The sequence below is a fragment of the Carassius gibelio genome, chromosome B8 (assembly GCF_023724105.1).
Source record: "Carassius gibelio isolate Cgi1373 ecotype wild population from Czech Republic chromosome B8, carGib1.2-hapl.c, whole genome shotgun sequence".
Lineage (NCBI taxonomy): Eukaryota > Metazoa > Chordata > Actinopteri > Cypriniformes > Cyprinidae > Carassius > Carassius gibelio.
The window spans coordinates 13,045,569-13,060,652 of NC_068403.1; the positions used below are offsets into that span (position 1 = coordinate 13,045,569).

The window sequence follows — 15,084 nt, forward strand, 5'->3', positions numbered from 1 at the left end:
GTTGTACTTACTTCAAAATAAATAAAGTTTGTAATTTTTTTATAAAAATGTTTTAATATTTTTTTACGTTTTTAAAGTTGTGTTCATTTGTGAATGTTATAATGATGAACAGAATGTAAACTTTTGCTAGTTTGAGCTTATGTTCTACAATAATTCAAAATCCCATTGGGTTTGGGAACCAGTGAGAGGTTAACTCTCAGGTTGGCCTGCAAAAATATATCAGCACTATAGTCAGTGATGTACATCAGAGAAAACATATCATCAGGAAAAAATATGCTGGAGTCTTAATTCAAGACTTTTATTTAAACCAATGATATACACAGATGACCCATTCACAATAAAATCATTTATAAAATATATACAGTGAATTTGTGTCAATGTAAAATCAAATTTTAAACTATTGACTGACTTTATACACATTTCTAATGTCCTGCCATTTTTTCCTTGTTTCATATCCTTGTTTTTATTTTTTACTTGGGAATACAAACAATTTCGGAATAAAATGGGTTGTGCATGATGTTTTATGCTGACTTACTGCAGTATAAGAGTGATTAATTACTACATCCATGTCTCACATTTCTTTAGGCAAGGAGTACTTGAGCTGGACCCCACATTTGTAAAAAAAAAAAAAAAGCAAAGCAGGTAACCTTAAGCATGGGCAAATAGTTTTCCAAAGTCATGGGGAAAAAGTTTAAAGAATAAACCTTTTAAACCTTACCGTTTTAACTTTGTTTTAGGGCAAACTGTATCATGTCTAGTTGGAAATGGTCTCTTGCACTGGCACTCATGTCAATGTATGCTCTACGTCTGTTTTCAAAACATGAAAAAATGCACAAGGCAATAGTGAGGATCTGTAATATTGTTTATTAAAGTGTGTTATAAATAATATAAAATATATTTAATAATTAGTTAGTGTACAAACAGGAAGTAAAACATCTGCATTTTGTATCATTAAAACTCACAGATGACAATGCGTATTACAGTAGCAGAGCAACACTTCACTAATTAAAAAAAAAATTGTGTTAGGAAAAGGGCAATATTAATTCACAAATAAAAGATATGGACAAATAATATATTAATTCATAATGTGTTAAATTAAACTCATGGGGAAACGAAGACATTCTGTAATACATTAATTATGAAGAATCGTGTACCAGACACAAATATATACTAAATGATGTCATTTCCATGAGGGCATTCATTTGCAAAAGGTGGGCCCCACTTTCCTGACATCAATAAAATAATTATATTATACATTCATCATAAACAAAAAGGCATGATGCCTTACAAGGAAGTCTTAGACTTGATATTTAATCACAAATGTAGGCATATATGGAATCGAAGAATACACTGGCTCAGCTCCAACTTGGTCAAAAAGTCTCGTGAGAATGAACATAATCAGATTACATTGGTGAGTCCATTGGCTCAATAAATAAAAATAAACATGTACAATGAGAGTTCACTTATTCTCTGTGTCATCTCCTCCAGGGTTTCTTCTACCTGGTTACACCTGACTCACGATCTCAGAGTCTTCTTCTTCATACCACTGCAGCGGCGTTCCATCCGAAGCCCTTTGCAGAATCACCTTCTGAGAAACAGGTATGTTCATCATTTAACAAGAATGGATTTCATTTACGAAACTGGTACTAAAAAATATACACATTGTCCACATCTTTACCTGTTTTTGAGAGGGAATCTGGTGGTAGGGCGGAGGCTCTGGACGCTTGATTCGAATCGATCCCTGCCGTTCAAGTGAGCGGGGTTTGGATATGCCTATATTGTTTTTCTGGTGCCAGGTTTTTAGATCCCCTGATACCAAATCTCGAGGAAGCACACGGCTGGGGTGGTTGGGATATTCTCTTAGTGATGTCGTACGGACCACCTTTGTGTATGGCGGGGGAGGCTTGAGCATTTGTTTGGGTGAGGTAACCCCGACATGTTGAGGTTTATTAGTATGTACAGGATCAGATTGTGAATTCTGTTGCAGCCTTGCCATGTCTGCCTGAAGTAGAGTCCCATTGATAATCTTAACTCGATTGGGGCCGGGCACAAGGTGAGGTGGGTTTTTGTTGTTGTTTTTGAGTGTACTGTGGGTGTGGATCTGGCTTGGTCCTTTATTTGGAGTGGTGCGATGGTAGCCATATGGAGGCGGACAGGGTTTAGGTGTCTCGGTGGTCATCTCTCGGCTGGAGGAACTGCTGTATGAGGAAATGGAAAGCTCGGAGCTGCTGTCTTCAGAGCTGCACTGATATAAACGTTGAACTGAGTAGGCTAATGTGAAATCGGTCACTCGTCGTTGTGGCAACTTGGTCCGGCCCCGTCCCAGGTCTGAACTGGCCTTGGTCAACTCTGGTTTGCTTCTGGGAAGCCTATTTGAGTGGAGATGATAACAGATTAGTAAAGTACAAATACATATGTTGCTAGTTAATAAACATCCATTTAAAATATTGGTAACATTTTATTTTTTAAGGAGTCCTTGGTACACGTTACATGTACTTACTATAACAATAAATTATGCATAATTACATGCAAGAAAACCAAATCCTAACCCAACCCATAAAGTAAATACATTTAGTTAATTAATATTACTCAGTACTTAAATGTATGATTACACTGTAAAAAGGTCACCTTAAAGTGTAACAAAAATATTTAAATGCATCTGCTTCACTAATATTTTTGGTATGTATTTCTCAAAGTATATTTCACTTTCACAAGTTTTAAAAACAGTCTATATATCAATTTGAGCCATGTATTCAGGCAATCCTAAAGTACATGAATTACCTGAAGGACTGTGAGAACTGTCGGCGCAGTGGCAGCTCTGGGGTGGAGGGGGCGCTGTTTGGCTGATTGTTTCGCACACTCTTAAACACAAACTGGGGTGCTGGAGGAAGTTCTGCCATTCTTGTGTCTGTTGGTGAGCCTGTTGGACTGCTGCTAACAGAGAAGAACAACTGTATTAAATATTGATAATAATGTTTCTGCACCCAATCGGCATACTAGAATGATTTCTGATGGATCACTTAAGACTGGAGTAATGGCTGCTGGAAATTCAGCTTTGCCATCACAGGAATACGTCACATTGTAAATATTTAAAATAGAAAACAGACCTTTTAAATTGTTATAACACTTCACAATTTCACTGTTTTTACTGTAAGTTAAATAAATGCATCCTTGATGAGCACAAGACACTTCCTCCAAATATACAAAAAAGGTAACACTTTAATTAAAGCATTTATGTATAATGCATAATAAAAGTAGTTTTAATGCATTAATTATGCCTTGTAATGCAGTTTATAATCTCATTAATTATTGTTACCATAGTTAATAGTGCATTTTAAATTTGTTTATAATTATTTATGAAAAGATATAATGTATTACAACGCACATTGTCAGTAATTATAATGCATTATACACTTAACCCTTTTTAATGCATTATACATAAAGGCTTTAAGTAAAGTGTCACAAAAAGTCCTACCAACCCCAAACATTTGAACTGTAAGGTGTATGTTAACCAAATGCTCTTATCGAGTACCTTTAAAACAGCTCTCATCTATAAGGTATGTTTATATTGCAATTTAATATCTACCATGGGACTCTAGAAGCTAGACTATCCCAGCGTACCTTGAGCGGCTGCTGCAGACAGAGTGAGAAGGTTTTTGTTTCTGGTAGGGCTGGTCCAGGCTGGACTCCTTCCATGGAGAGTTCTGGATGGGTGAGGCATCATAGTCCAGACTGGAACTGGAGCTCGATTGCTTTGGGCCGTTTTTGGGCAAGAGAGTCAGACATTGGAAACCGCTGTCCATGGAAGACCCCAGAACGGCTGGAGAAAAGGGAGCAGAGTCTGAGTCTGTAGATAAAAGACCATTTTTCCACATTAGCAAACTCCTACAGAATCCTAGACATCAAATTTCCACATACAGTGGAGTGTGAAAGTTTGAGGAAATATAGGGTTGCTTGCTTACCATCATCTAAGGCAACAGCATCAGACAGCGAGCTGTCATCAGACATACAAAGATCTGGAATGGACCAACAAATATTTGTTCATTCAAATCATCAAATATTTTTAGTAATACAGTCAATCACTGGTAAAATGTGGAAAGTTTAGTTTATATGAGCATCGACTGGCTGACCTCTCTGTCTGGAAGAATAGCAGGTCTGTGGAGAGACACAGCCGTGGTTGATGCGGTGTTTCAGTATCGCATCCTGCAGCTCTTTCAGCTTCTTCTCTTCACGTTTACACTGCTGCAGTCGGCTTTTTTTCACCGGTTTGCTGATGTGCTCCTCGAGGGAGAGCTTTTGGGCTGCCTCATAAATCTGCCGCTGCAGGGCGAGATCAGCCTCGAGCGCGTGCAGCTCAGACTCCTGGAGACAAACATTTAAGGGGGTAACCGCATGCTGAAAATGTGGATTAAACTCACCTCGTAAAAATCTTTTTCCATATAAGTGAAACCGTTTCACCATCATGAATAACATTTAAAACTAGCCAGGTAGGCTCAAATAACAGTCAGTTGCATTAAAGCTATTAAAGTAATCTCTGTGTAGAAACTGTGGCCAATACCTCGCCATCTTGTGAAATAAAACCCTCATCCAGTTTGAAAGTGGCTCCGATGCGTCGCCGGACTTGCGGAGGCTTCTCGTCCGGCAGGAGAGGGTATTCGGGGGGCAGCTTTCCAGTCAGCTCCTGTTAAAACAAAGGGCATTTTAATCTCAAAGAAAACAAACCTTATGTTTGTTAGTCAATACAAACCAAACCAAAGAAATCTTTGAGCGAGCAGATGCTCGTCTTGTTGAAATGTCTACAAAGAGGTTTCTATGGTATAATGATTGGACCCTTAAATCTTCTCCCTGCTTGGCCAATAGTGAATGACAGGCATGTGGGCTAACATGCAAAGCAGCATCTGTTTCTTGGACATTGCTTTAATGTCTCTATTGAAGGGCTGTACTGAGAACAAGAAAAAGCCCAGCTAAATCAGAGCAATCAGATTTACGGTTATGGGCCAGCTGACTTTCCTGCTTAAACTTTCCTATTCTTTTGAAACTACGGCACAATGTGTTTGCAAAGGAACTTATCCTTTTATGTAATACAAACAACTTTTCAAAAGTTTGGGATTAGTAAGATTTTATCATGGTTTTCAAGCAAGAAAAAAAAACATTTTCAATATTGATAAACATAAAAATTGTTTCTTGAGCAGCAAATCAGCATACTAGAAATTTCCGAAGGATCATGTGACACTGACGACTGGAGTAATGACTGCTCAAAATTCAGTTTTGCATGACAGGAATACATAAAATATATTCAAATAGAAAAAGTTATTTTAAGTTGAAATAATATTTCATAATGTTACAGTTTTGTCATAAAAAAAAGTTCTACCAACCCCAAACTTTTAAATAGTAGTGTAATTGTTTAGCCTAAATAGATGTCATTATGCTTCATTAGTTAATTAGGCCAGACTTAAACTGCTCTAAACTAAGAAAACCCTTTTATGGTCTCAAAGTACTGGCAGACCCTGGTTCATGTTGTCTTTTCAAATGGAAATCAAGCGTTTTATCTTGTCTTTAAGCTATCTTTCTTTGGTTCATGGCTTAAAAATCTTAAAGACTGAAAATCTTTAAAAAATGGAAGACGTTTATGAAATTTCTATGGAGAAAATGAATGGTAAATATCATATTGGCTGCCAGTTTTTCCAAGACGATTTTTGGTCACAATTCAAGAATTTTCCACAGACCCTCAGCTATTTGTGATGGTTTGATTTACATGTAAATATAAGCCCCATGCTTAAAAAATATACATATATATATAATTATGATACATGATGTTTATGAAGCAGAGATGGCAATACTGATGGCACATTTGTTGGACACTCACAGCCTCTCTAATGCAGAGTTTCTTTAGCTCCAGGACACAAAGCTCCAGTCTGTCCTCAAGGGCTTGCTGCTTCAGCCTCATGGCACGTGTGTGAGTGCTCAGGTCCTTCACCGGAGACGTGGGACTGTCTGGGCCTGGATAATCAACAGATTTTTATTAGACAAGAGCACACACTTACAGGGGGCTAGCAGTTGGCCTGCCCTGACACAATGAACTCTAGCGCTCATGTAAGAAACTAGATTCTGAGTATAAGACTTCCCTCCAAATCCTGTGTTGTTAATATGATCTATTATAAACACACGCAAAATAATACATTTTGATAAAATAAAGCTATACAATTTTAACTAATGTTTAATAACTGGTTAACTGATAAAAATTAGTTTTTTGGGGGACTACAGCACCACATTTTTGTTACTGATATGCATTCTCCTACCTCCTAAATATAATTTATCATTAAAAAAACTGGGAAAAAAGCACTCACCAGAGTTCAAAATGATCCCGCTGTCAGAGTCACTGATCTCCTCCTTACAATCCATGTTTATTTTTGTTACTCTGCCGTTTTCAACAATCTCAGAGTTCAGTCTGCAGCTGTGACCTGTTGATGGGGAAGAGAAAAGACTGAAATCTGTTGTTTGATTTCAAGAGCTCTCTATTTACTACTGCTATCCAGTCCAGAAACCCCTAAGTAAATTTGTCTTCCAAATAGTGGCTTGTGGCCATGCGATTATGAAAAACCGAACCTCCTGAGCACCTCAGGGTCTCCTCCACATCTGACAAAGCTACCGGCCTTTTGCCTCATCCACCCCTATTTCAGTCTGGGCACACACACACACAAGCAACCCCCCTTCAAAATGTTTGATTGTCTCAAAACACAATAGCCGCGCGCCCAGAGTTGACCGCACACATGTGGGGGTCTTATACTTCCCATACAGCACCATAGCAACCTGGATCACTATGAGCAAACAGGCGTGTGTGAATTGTGATGAAGTGTGTTTGGGGGAAAACTAGAAGTCAACAGATGGCAGAAGGGACTCTCCTCCTCCCAAAGACTGCACCTGTTCTCTCCAAGACCCCCTCTCTTTCTTTCAGTGCCCACTCGCCGCAGCTTTGAAGTGGAACAATGTGTCCATGCTGATTCAGCCTCAGGCGGGACATGCTGATAGCTTAGATAACCATGTCAGGGATTCTCTTATTTCCATGAAGAAAACTTACAGGCAATGTTTTTCGAAAGGACTGTTAGAAATAACGTTTAAAGATCTCTGACTGTGACGTCTCAGATTTTGCGAGAAAACAAGATGAGGAGATACTGCTGTGACATTTTCATAAAGTCTTGTTCGGTTAGTGTAAAGGAACATGTTAATGCATTGGGCAGAGTTTGAATGACAAATCGGGTCCTCATACAGATGTAAAAGGAATCAGTCAAGCAGGAAATGTTGTATTGATCTGTTTAATGGTAAAGTTTACCCAGAAATGAGAGTGAATATATTATGGCAGAACTGAAACGAAAGTCATTGGGGTTCAAAACAACACTGGACTCTACTGACTTTCATTATATGGAAAACAAGTAATAATGAGACTTTTTTTTTTTTCTCAAATGTTTGTATTCCACAGAGGAAAGTGGCCTAAAGTTTGGAACAACATGAGGATGAGTAAATTATGACTGAACTGTCATCATCTTCTTGAGTTCCAGGATTACAAATATGCTTTCATATCCAGTAACAAGATTTGAGGAAGATATTAGTTCAATTTATGACATTTGCTACACTACTTTTTTTCAAGTTTAATTTCCTGAGAAAGAAAAGGCAAGTTACATCAACCATTATCAAACCTAGGACTCATTTATAAAGATATGGAATGATCCTAAATGTGAACGTACAACAGTTTTTTTTTTATATTCCTATGACTGATTTATAAAACATTAATACAAATTGCACAAAAGACATTTCCTAAATATATCCTTCTAACATGTACACATAGACCTTTATTTATTTATTTATTTAATTCATTTTAGGATATCAGTAATCTATTTAATGAATTAAATTAAATCATGTAAAACCCACAACACATTTAAAATGACTAATGTGCACATATAATCATATTTATACATGTTGTGATTGTCTTTTTTTATCTTTACATTTTCATAAGCAGTGTTGGTCTATTTGAATTACTGGTATATATGGAACAAAACATTTGTATGGAGGTTATGGAACAGCTTGGACATATTGAATGAAATCCATGGAATTTAGGATCAAATCTAATCATATGTGTGTTTTAGAAATAGGGCCCATGGCTCCTTGTTATATCTAATGAGCGCTGATGTCAAGCCCGCAAAAATCTAGGACAGACACTGAATTTATATAAATGCTATTTTGGGGTAAAATCTAGTTGCCCACCCACATCACTAGGGACAACATCCCAACTAATGAGTCGGCGTGGATCCTTATCATCCCTCTTCCTGAGTTCTGAGGGGGGGAATTTGACAGGATGTGATTGTGAAGCTTCTAAAGGCTCCATCCTTGTTCAGTTCTGTAACTCATGCAGATGGATGCAGCTCAGCACAATAGAAAGCAGCAGCCTGCTCCATCAGCCACTCCAACGACTGAAAAAACACCAGCGAAGCTCTGTGTCAACAAGCCCGAGTGGCCAGTTTGCTAAGAGGACAGTATCTGCTGATACAACAAGACTTACAGAGGGCAAAAGAAAGGCTGATGATACTGCCGCAGGAATTAGGTCACTGTGACAAACTGTGCTTTATTAAACAAAAAGTTTAGTTGCAAGCACTTTAGTTAAATTATAATTCTGCCAACATTGACTCTCCCTCACATCTTTGAAAACCTGTATGACTTTCTGCCATGGAACAAATGCAAAGAAATATTGAGAACTGTGCTGGCTGCTCTTTTCCTTGCCATTTCAAAGCAGTTATTCAAATAAGTGTCTTGAATTGGTCTTGTTTCTCACACAAAGAAGATTAACATGTTTTTGTAATGCATGGAACTTGTAAAGAGTAAAGACAAACAATAACACTTGTGTTTTCACTGCAATAAGTATTTTATCTAATAATAATGTAAACATGCCATGTATGTAAAGCACATAAATATGCACTTAAATATGAGCTCGGCAAGCAGTTTTTGAGATCCACAATTCAAATAGATGTCACTACATGCCTAAAATTTCCCAATGGCCACTAAGTAACTTTCCTTGACTGTTGATGAGTAAATCATGACAGATTTTGATTTTTGGTTGACCTACTCCTTCAAACCCACACACTGCACTCGCAATGCCCTCCACCCTGAAAACACCATAGGTCTGTCTAGACTACAAAGCACATTAAGCCCAGAAGAGCAGACAGGACGTAGTCTTCTTGACAGCAATCTCAGCAGCAGAAGAATAACACAACAGATCCACCCATCCTCTCTTGCAGTCGAGCGTAAAGATGAGACATCAGCGAATAAGCCTATTTTCAATTCTCATGTCACCTCTGCCAGATTCCCAAACACCCTTTCCCATGAGTCTGTGGGGCTGTGATCTATTGGAATGCCTACTCGGCCAATTTCATTACCACTGCGGCCAGGTCTGGAATTCCCAGAGAGGGCCAGAGCTTGGAAAGTATGACGGGAGACTTGAACACGACCCAGATTGTATGCAGAGCCTGTTATTATAGAGATGCTGAATCGTGTGGATGCAGATGTTATGGGAGTGACAGAATTTAGTGACTTATTTCCACAGCTGGTGCAAAGCCAAAAACCAGTCGATTGTTAATGAAGCCATGCAAAACATGGCAGAGAGCGAGAAGAGAGAGAGAAAGAGTGAGTTGTGTGACAAGACTTGAAAGACCGTCTTTGTAATTCCACTTCTCTCCTTTCATTGTGCCACTCAATGAAAGTGAAGCGATTAATCAGAATGCATGACAAAACCCTCTCAAAGATGAAAGCACCTTTGCCTAGTAGATTAAAGAATGTTTCTCAGCAAGTGTAAACACAGACTCATTCTCCTTTATGAATGGACATCCACTTCAATCTGTATTCCAGTATAAATTTAATTAAGATATACCATGTATTTCTGGAGAACGGATCAACCCTGTATGCCTTTATACAAATAATAATGGCCTGAACTGTAGGTAAAATGTTCCTTTTAGTTAAATTTTAACAGACCTAATGTCTAGAATGGCTATACCAATACCAGTGGATCTGGCTCAATGGTAAACAACACTCACAAGCACTAAGAAACATGTCTTTTAAATGCATGGAGCTTCTGAAGATAATTATTGTAGTAGGTATTACATTTAATCAATCATAATGCAGTTATGCCACCAGCATCTAAACCAACTCAGGCCCCATAAATATCATGCAATCCGGATTTCATTTTACTAGTGACAGTCTATAATAATTTGCATGCTTTGAAAGGGTTGGATGACCTTATAAACAGCACTAGTCCATAGTCTGTTGTAAATGTAGGTTTAAGTCCCAAAAACATAAATGCACTCAAAACATACTTAAGAACAAGAATACAGAGCTTATCAAAGATCTGGCGCATGCCTTCGAATGAATGATTGAATGGAGTCTTTGTGCAAAGCTTTAATAAAATATAATTTTACATATGAAATCAATTTATGCCACAAAAAATGATAATACAAATGTAATTTCTTAATATAAATGTTTACCATACCTTTCTTTGCAGTATCCAGCCCAATACACACCCTCCGTTCAATCCATTCCCGCAGATGCGCGCGTGCCGGTGACTCCACAGTGCAGCTGGATGTGGAGTCTGCTCAAGCCAGCCAAAAGCCACTGGACTATACCAACTGTATATGTGCGCGGGTTGGGGGGGCTCACCCTGTATCTGAAATATTCTCCAATTTTTATTTAAAAATAACATACATATTAACATTGGTAAATGCATATTTTACATGTTATTGAGGATTTTTTTCCAACTGTGCTTTTTAAGTTTAGAGGTACAAAACCGGTCGATACCACTGAAACTGCACCCTATCGCGAATGAAGCAGCACACGCTTCTTCTGCCATAGGCGTGTCTAAAAGAGCCAGCGGGAGAAAACCACAGTCTATGGAGACAAAATCGAGACAATAAGAGTAAAACAAGAGGACAGCTGGCGAATAGTCCTCTGGACTGTATGAATGGTGTCTGAAATGGCACCCGGCCACAACTCGATTGTTTTCCTGCATGGCGACATGACCGATAATGATCAAAATAATTTCCTGAAAGAGTATTTGTAGTAACTCTCGACAGCTTATAAATATATACAGTTTGAGAGCACAACATGACTCAAGTTTATTTTTTTGTCGATTTGATTCTCATTTGCCTCTTGTACCTTCCTGATAAAGGCGGACTACGGCAGATGGTTAGACTTTCTATCCTTGTGCCTCTCTGAATTTAAAGATCAGCTAATTAAACCGGGACATTTCCATGTGAAAGGAAAAGTCCGTGGAGAATTCTCTCCGCACTGGCGAGGTGCAAAAGTGGCACCTGTAAATGCAAAGGCAGCGAGACACCGAATCGTCTTTAGACTGTAGGAGAAGGATTTTTTTTTATTATTATTATTATTTAAAGGAAAAGACCATGTTATATTACGGATGAGATGTGACTGGAGGTTGTCATTTGATTCCTAGAAAGATTTTTCCAATATGAAAGTTTCATTTTAAGTATGACTAAAGTTGTGTCAAACAGGTGATCAAAGTCATAGTATTAAAAAGTATTAGGCTATTAACGGTGGAGAAAAAAAAAAAAAAAAAAAAAGGCCCGTAAATGTTATAAAAGACATTAATGGCTTTAATTTGACTCAAGTTTACACAACAATACAGTACATTTAAACAGAGGGCTTAATTACTAAACTACGTTATAGCTGTATGCAACTTCATTTCATAACAGTCCCTTTTATATGAAATCAGTAAAAATTACAAGGCGTATCTCTTCTCTATGTCCTTTCAGTTGTTTTATTCTGTCAGCTGTATGCGACGCAGATTTTCTTTCACTCTGACAAATTCTGGAACATTCTTCTCATCCTCTATGCGCCTCTGTTCCTCCATCTCATACTGTGGAGAAATAAAACAGTCAACTTTACAAGACACTAAAATATGATATGCGCAATTCCACGCAACAAAATACATAGCCACAATAATCCACTTCATATACATAAATATATATATATATATAAAAAAAAAAAAAGTATGGTCTTGTATCTGGCAAACCTCTTGACCTCCATTTCAGTAATGAGGAACATCAAGCAGACAGAGATTGGCCAGTACCTCTTGCAGTTTCTGCTGTCTTTTACGGAGCTCTTGTTCCAGGTCAGAAGGAGGTCGGAGGGCAAGTTCCTCCTCTCGGTGCAGGTCAAGCCTCCTCTGCTGTAACACACGCTGCAGTTCGGGTTTCTCTTCCAACAACAGGCCTCTTAGAAAAAAAATAAAATAAAAAAGGCATAGGGTCACAGTTTGCATGGATAAGTGCAGGCTTTTATTCTTTGTGGGTTATGTTGGTTTACTTCATTTGCAAAGTAAACATGTCTGATGTTACTCTTTACCTCTTGTGGCTGAGCAGAAGCTCCTTATGGAGATTCTGGCGACTGGGACACTCGCCGGGTGAGCCATTTAGTTTCCTGAGCTGAGTGAACTCATCTCCACTGTCGGTGCTTTGCTGGGACACAGGGGAATGACACTCATAATTCTCTGAAAAAGATAGCAAACATTCTAGACATGAACACCAAATCTCCACTTATGACTTGACATTTGTTTGAGAGGCAAATTGTAAGAGGTCTAAAATTATGTAGACAGGTTTATGATACAACGCAAATTAAACTCGGAGCATAGTCAGTGCCTGTACCTTTTCGGTGATGTCTGAATCCTGGCCGCTAGAGAGAGAAAAAAAAAAAAAAAGTTAAATTAAAATACTGGTACACTAAAGTATAAGTAAATACATTTACCCAAATGAATGAGTTACTTCTAGCATGCAATTAAAATAGTGTAATGCGCCAGCATGTGCACCTGCTGATGAAAGCGCAGAATCAAATCAGGTCAGTGGACTGAGATGACATGCTCTGCCTCCTAATGCATGTTGGCTTCATTTACCAACAGAATGAATGAAGCAAAGAGGGCCATTTATAGCTCAACACTGAGGCTCTATTAAGTTATTTTTGACCTCCTGACCTCTGAAACACCGGCTCCAAAATGATGATTACAGAAAACAGGACAGAGGAAAGAGGTTCAAAATTGGACTTCTTAGAAAGCATTAAAAATGTACAAACTTAAATATACATAGACTTGCAAAATTACTTCTAACACTAGAATATAAACTATAATGTGGATCAAGACAATAACGGTTTACTTAAGCTGCGTTTTAGACACTTTTTTTTGTATCTAAATGGTTTAATCCAAATCCACTTGCATAATACGCTCAGAACATGCATTCCATTTGAACCTATGATTTTGGCAATGTTAGCGCTATACTCGACTGTTTGGTCTACAGGAACATTTTAGGAACCTTGACGAGTCCACCTCTAAATGAGACGTTAATCTTCTGGGCATCCTGCCCAGAGAATGGAGTTTATAACCAAGACCGGGTTAAACCAGCTTATTCTGGTCCAACAGTGCCACGCTCAAGGGCCATTTGTGTGTCAGCCACACCCCTGTCCCATCTCCACACTCCTAAACCAACATGACAGACTATTTACTTAAGTAAATGACTCATGCAAGTTATGATCATATTGTATAAAGGTTTGTGATAGGATCATGAAAACTACTTGCTGGTAGTGACCCCATTAAATGGGAACACAATTTACTGTGAAGACTGTGCATTGTTAAACCAACACAATGAATAACTCCCGAAACATTTTATAAGACAGACTTAGGCTTGTAGTCAGTGCAAATAAGCGTTATAAATGATTAAACTAGCAGCAAAACAGAAAACTGTTTCTCTTAAAGTGAACGATGGAAGTGTAACTGGATAATAAAGACGTTTAGTTGCCCGGATCATATTTTTTCCCCATTAAAAAAAATAAGCCAACACACACACTAAACTCATTTACTAAAATATGGTGACTTCAAACACCAGAAACCACTCACGTACGACTCATCGAAGACAATCGAACTACATATTTATTTATTTATTTATTTTTAGGACCACTTACCTCCACGCATACAGTTGATTGTTTTTTTGTTGGGTTCAGGTCCAGCATTGTGCGACCAGTGTCGAGGCTGTAGCCTTCGGTCAGCGTTTGCTCTGTTTATGTTCAGTGATGCTTGTTGCAGACATTACGTTTAAGCTCATTACGCCATTGCAGATTAACCTGAACCTATACGAGGCACGTAGGATGTCAGATTAACTAATTACCGTGTTGATTTTAACTGTATCCCTTCCTTGGAAAAAATAACTCTTGATCTCTTTATATTTTCCCCAGCAAGACAAATGAAAAGACAGAGAAACATCCGTGTATGCTAGTTAAATAGGCAAATGCATGTTAAGAGGTAGGCTATTTGTTTTCTGAACCAATGGGATTATTGTTCAATATTAAATCTTGTCCAAATTATGTAGTATTACGCTTGGTTTATTCCTCTACATTTAAGTTACATCAACTAACAATCACTCATTTATAAGAATTATAATTTTATAATGTAAATTAATTGAACACTATATACATACTGCCCATGTTCCTCAATTTATAAAGTCTTACCGTAAGCAGTCACAAGAGGGCAGTGTGATTTTTTTTTAAGGGTTGTTTAAACGCTTCCCATGAGTGCTACTTATTGACGTCAACCAGGATGTGAGGTCATTGAGTAAATGTGTGTTCGCGTGTGTGTGTGTGTGGAGTGAGTATGATACTGGCTGTTTGTGTTTTTGAATATTTGTGTTTTGTGAGTGAGTGAGTGAGTGAGTATTAGGTCATTTAAAAAATCTACACCATGATCTTATTTGATCTGGTCCGTGTTGTTGCCCCGCTCGGATACAGAGATGATAATAACCGACTCGGGAGCTTCTGTAGCGATGATCGTGAGGCTTTTCACTAAACTCGGGGCATTCACAGTTGAAACTGTGGTAAGAAGTGATGAATCTATCAGATATACTAGAACAGGCAGGGTGCTGGATCTCGGTCCAGTATGATCTGCTTGTTCACTGAGTATAACTGCGATTCTGATCTCACCATTACTTCTAACAGTGTGCGAGTCCCTGAACTCAGTGAGCATCACAAATGTAACTTATTGTATTAATT

The 15,084-nt window shown here is 38.1% G+C and overlaps 1 protein-coding gene, 1 non-coding gene and 1 pseudogene across 4 annotated transcripts; 1 reads left to right on the plus strand and 2 right to left on the minus strand.

Annotated features, from left to right (window-relative positions):
• Positions 1 to 844: 844 nt before the first annotated feature.
• inavaa (innate immunity activator a) lies at positions 845 to 10,655 on the minus strand. 3 transcript variants are annotated; one of them, XM_052563943.1, is made up of 10 exons: positions 10,532 to 10,655; positions 6,348 to 6,461; positions 5,867 to 6,000; positions 4,559 to 4,681; positions 4,131 to 4,362; positions 3,963 to 4,016; positions 3,622 to 3,820; positions 2,782 to 2,934; positions 1,679 to 2,369; positions 845 to 1,588 (listed from the first exon to the last, which is right to left on the minus strand). In XM_052563943.1, the coding sequence occupies exons 2-10, from the start codon at positions 6,400 to 6,402 to the stop codon at positions 1,505 to 1,507; spliced, it is 1,725 nt and encodes a 574-aa protein (XP_052419903.1). In that variant the 5' UTR covers positions 6,403 to 6,461; positions 10,532 to 10,655; the 3' UTR covers positions 845 to 1,504. The 3 variants fall into 3 exon arrangements, with proteins under 3 accessions (XP_052419903.1, XP_052419902.1, XP_052419901.1); XM_052563942.1 differs by having other exon boundaries at positions 2,782 to 2,931; positions 3,622 to 3,847; XM_052563941.1 differs by having other exon boundaries at positions 3,622 to 3,847.
• Positions 10,656 to 11,628: 973 nt separating this feature from the next.
• LOC127963032 (protein FAM107B-like) lies at positions 11,629 to 14,279 on the minus strand (annotated as a pseudogene).
• Positions 14,280 to 14,615: 336 nt separating this feature from the next.
• Positions 14,616 to 15,014, plus strand: LOC127964290 (small Cajal body-specific RNA 2). The gene has a single exon (XR_008155029.1). It is a non-coding gene; the product is annotated as a small Cajal body-specific RNA 2 (non-coding RNA).
• Positions 15,015 to 15,084: the final 70 nt, after the last annotated feature.

Bases quoted from the DNA above. Each gene is read 5' to 3' on its own strand.
- inavaa (XM_052563941.1), bottom strand. From the start codon at position 6,402: ATGGATTGTAAGGAGGAGATCAGTGACTCTGACAGCGGGATCATTTTG. The intron at 4,682-5,866 runs GTGAGTGTCCAA...TTGTTTTAACAG, and splicing joins AACTCTGCATTAGAGAGGCT to GAGCTGACTGGAAAGCTGCC. The intron at 3,848-3,962 runs GTAAGCAAGCAA...TTTTATCTACAG, and splicing joins TGCTGTTGCCTTAGATGATG to ACTCAGACTCTGCTCCCTTT.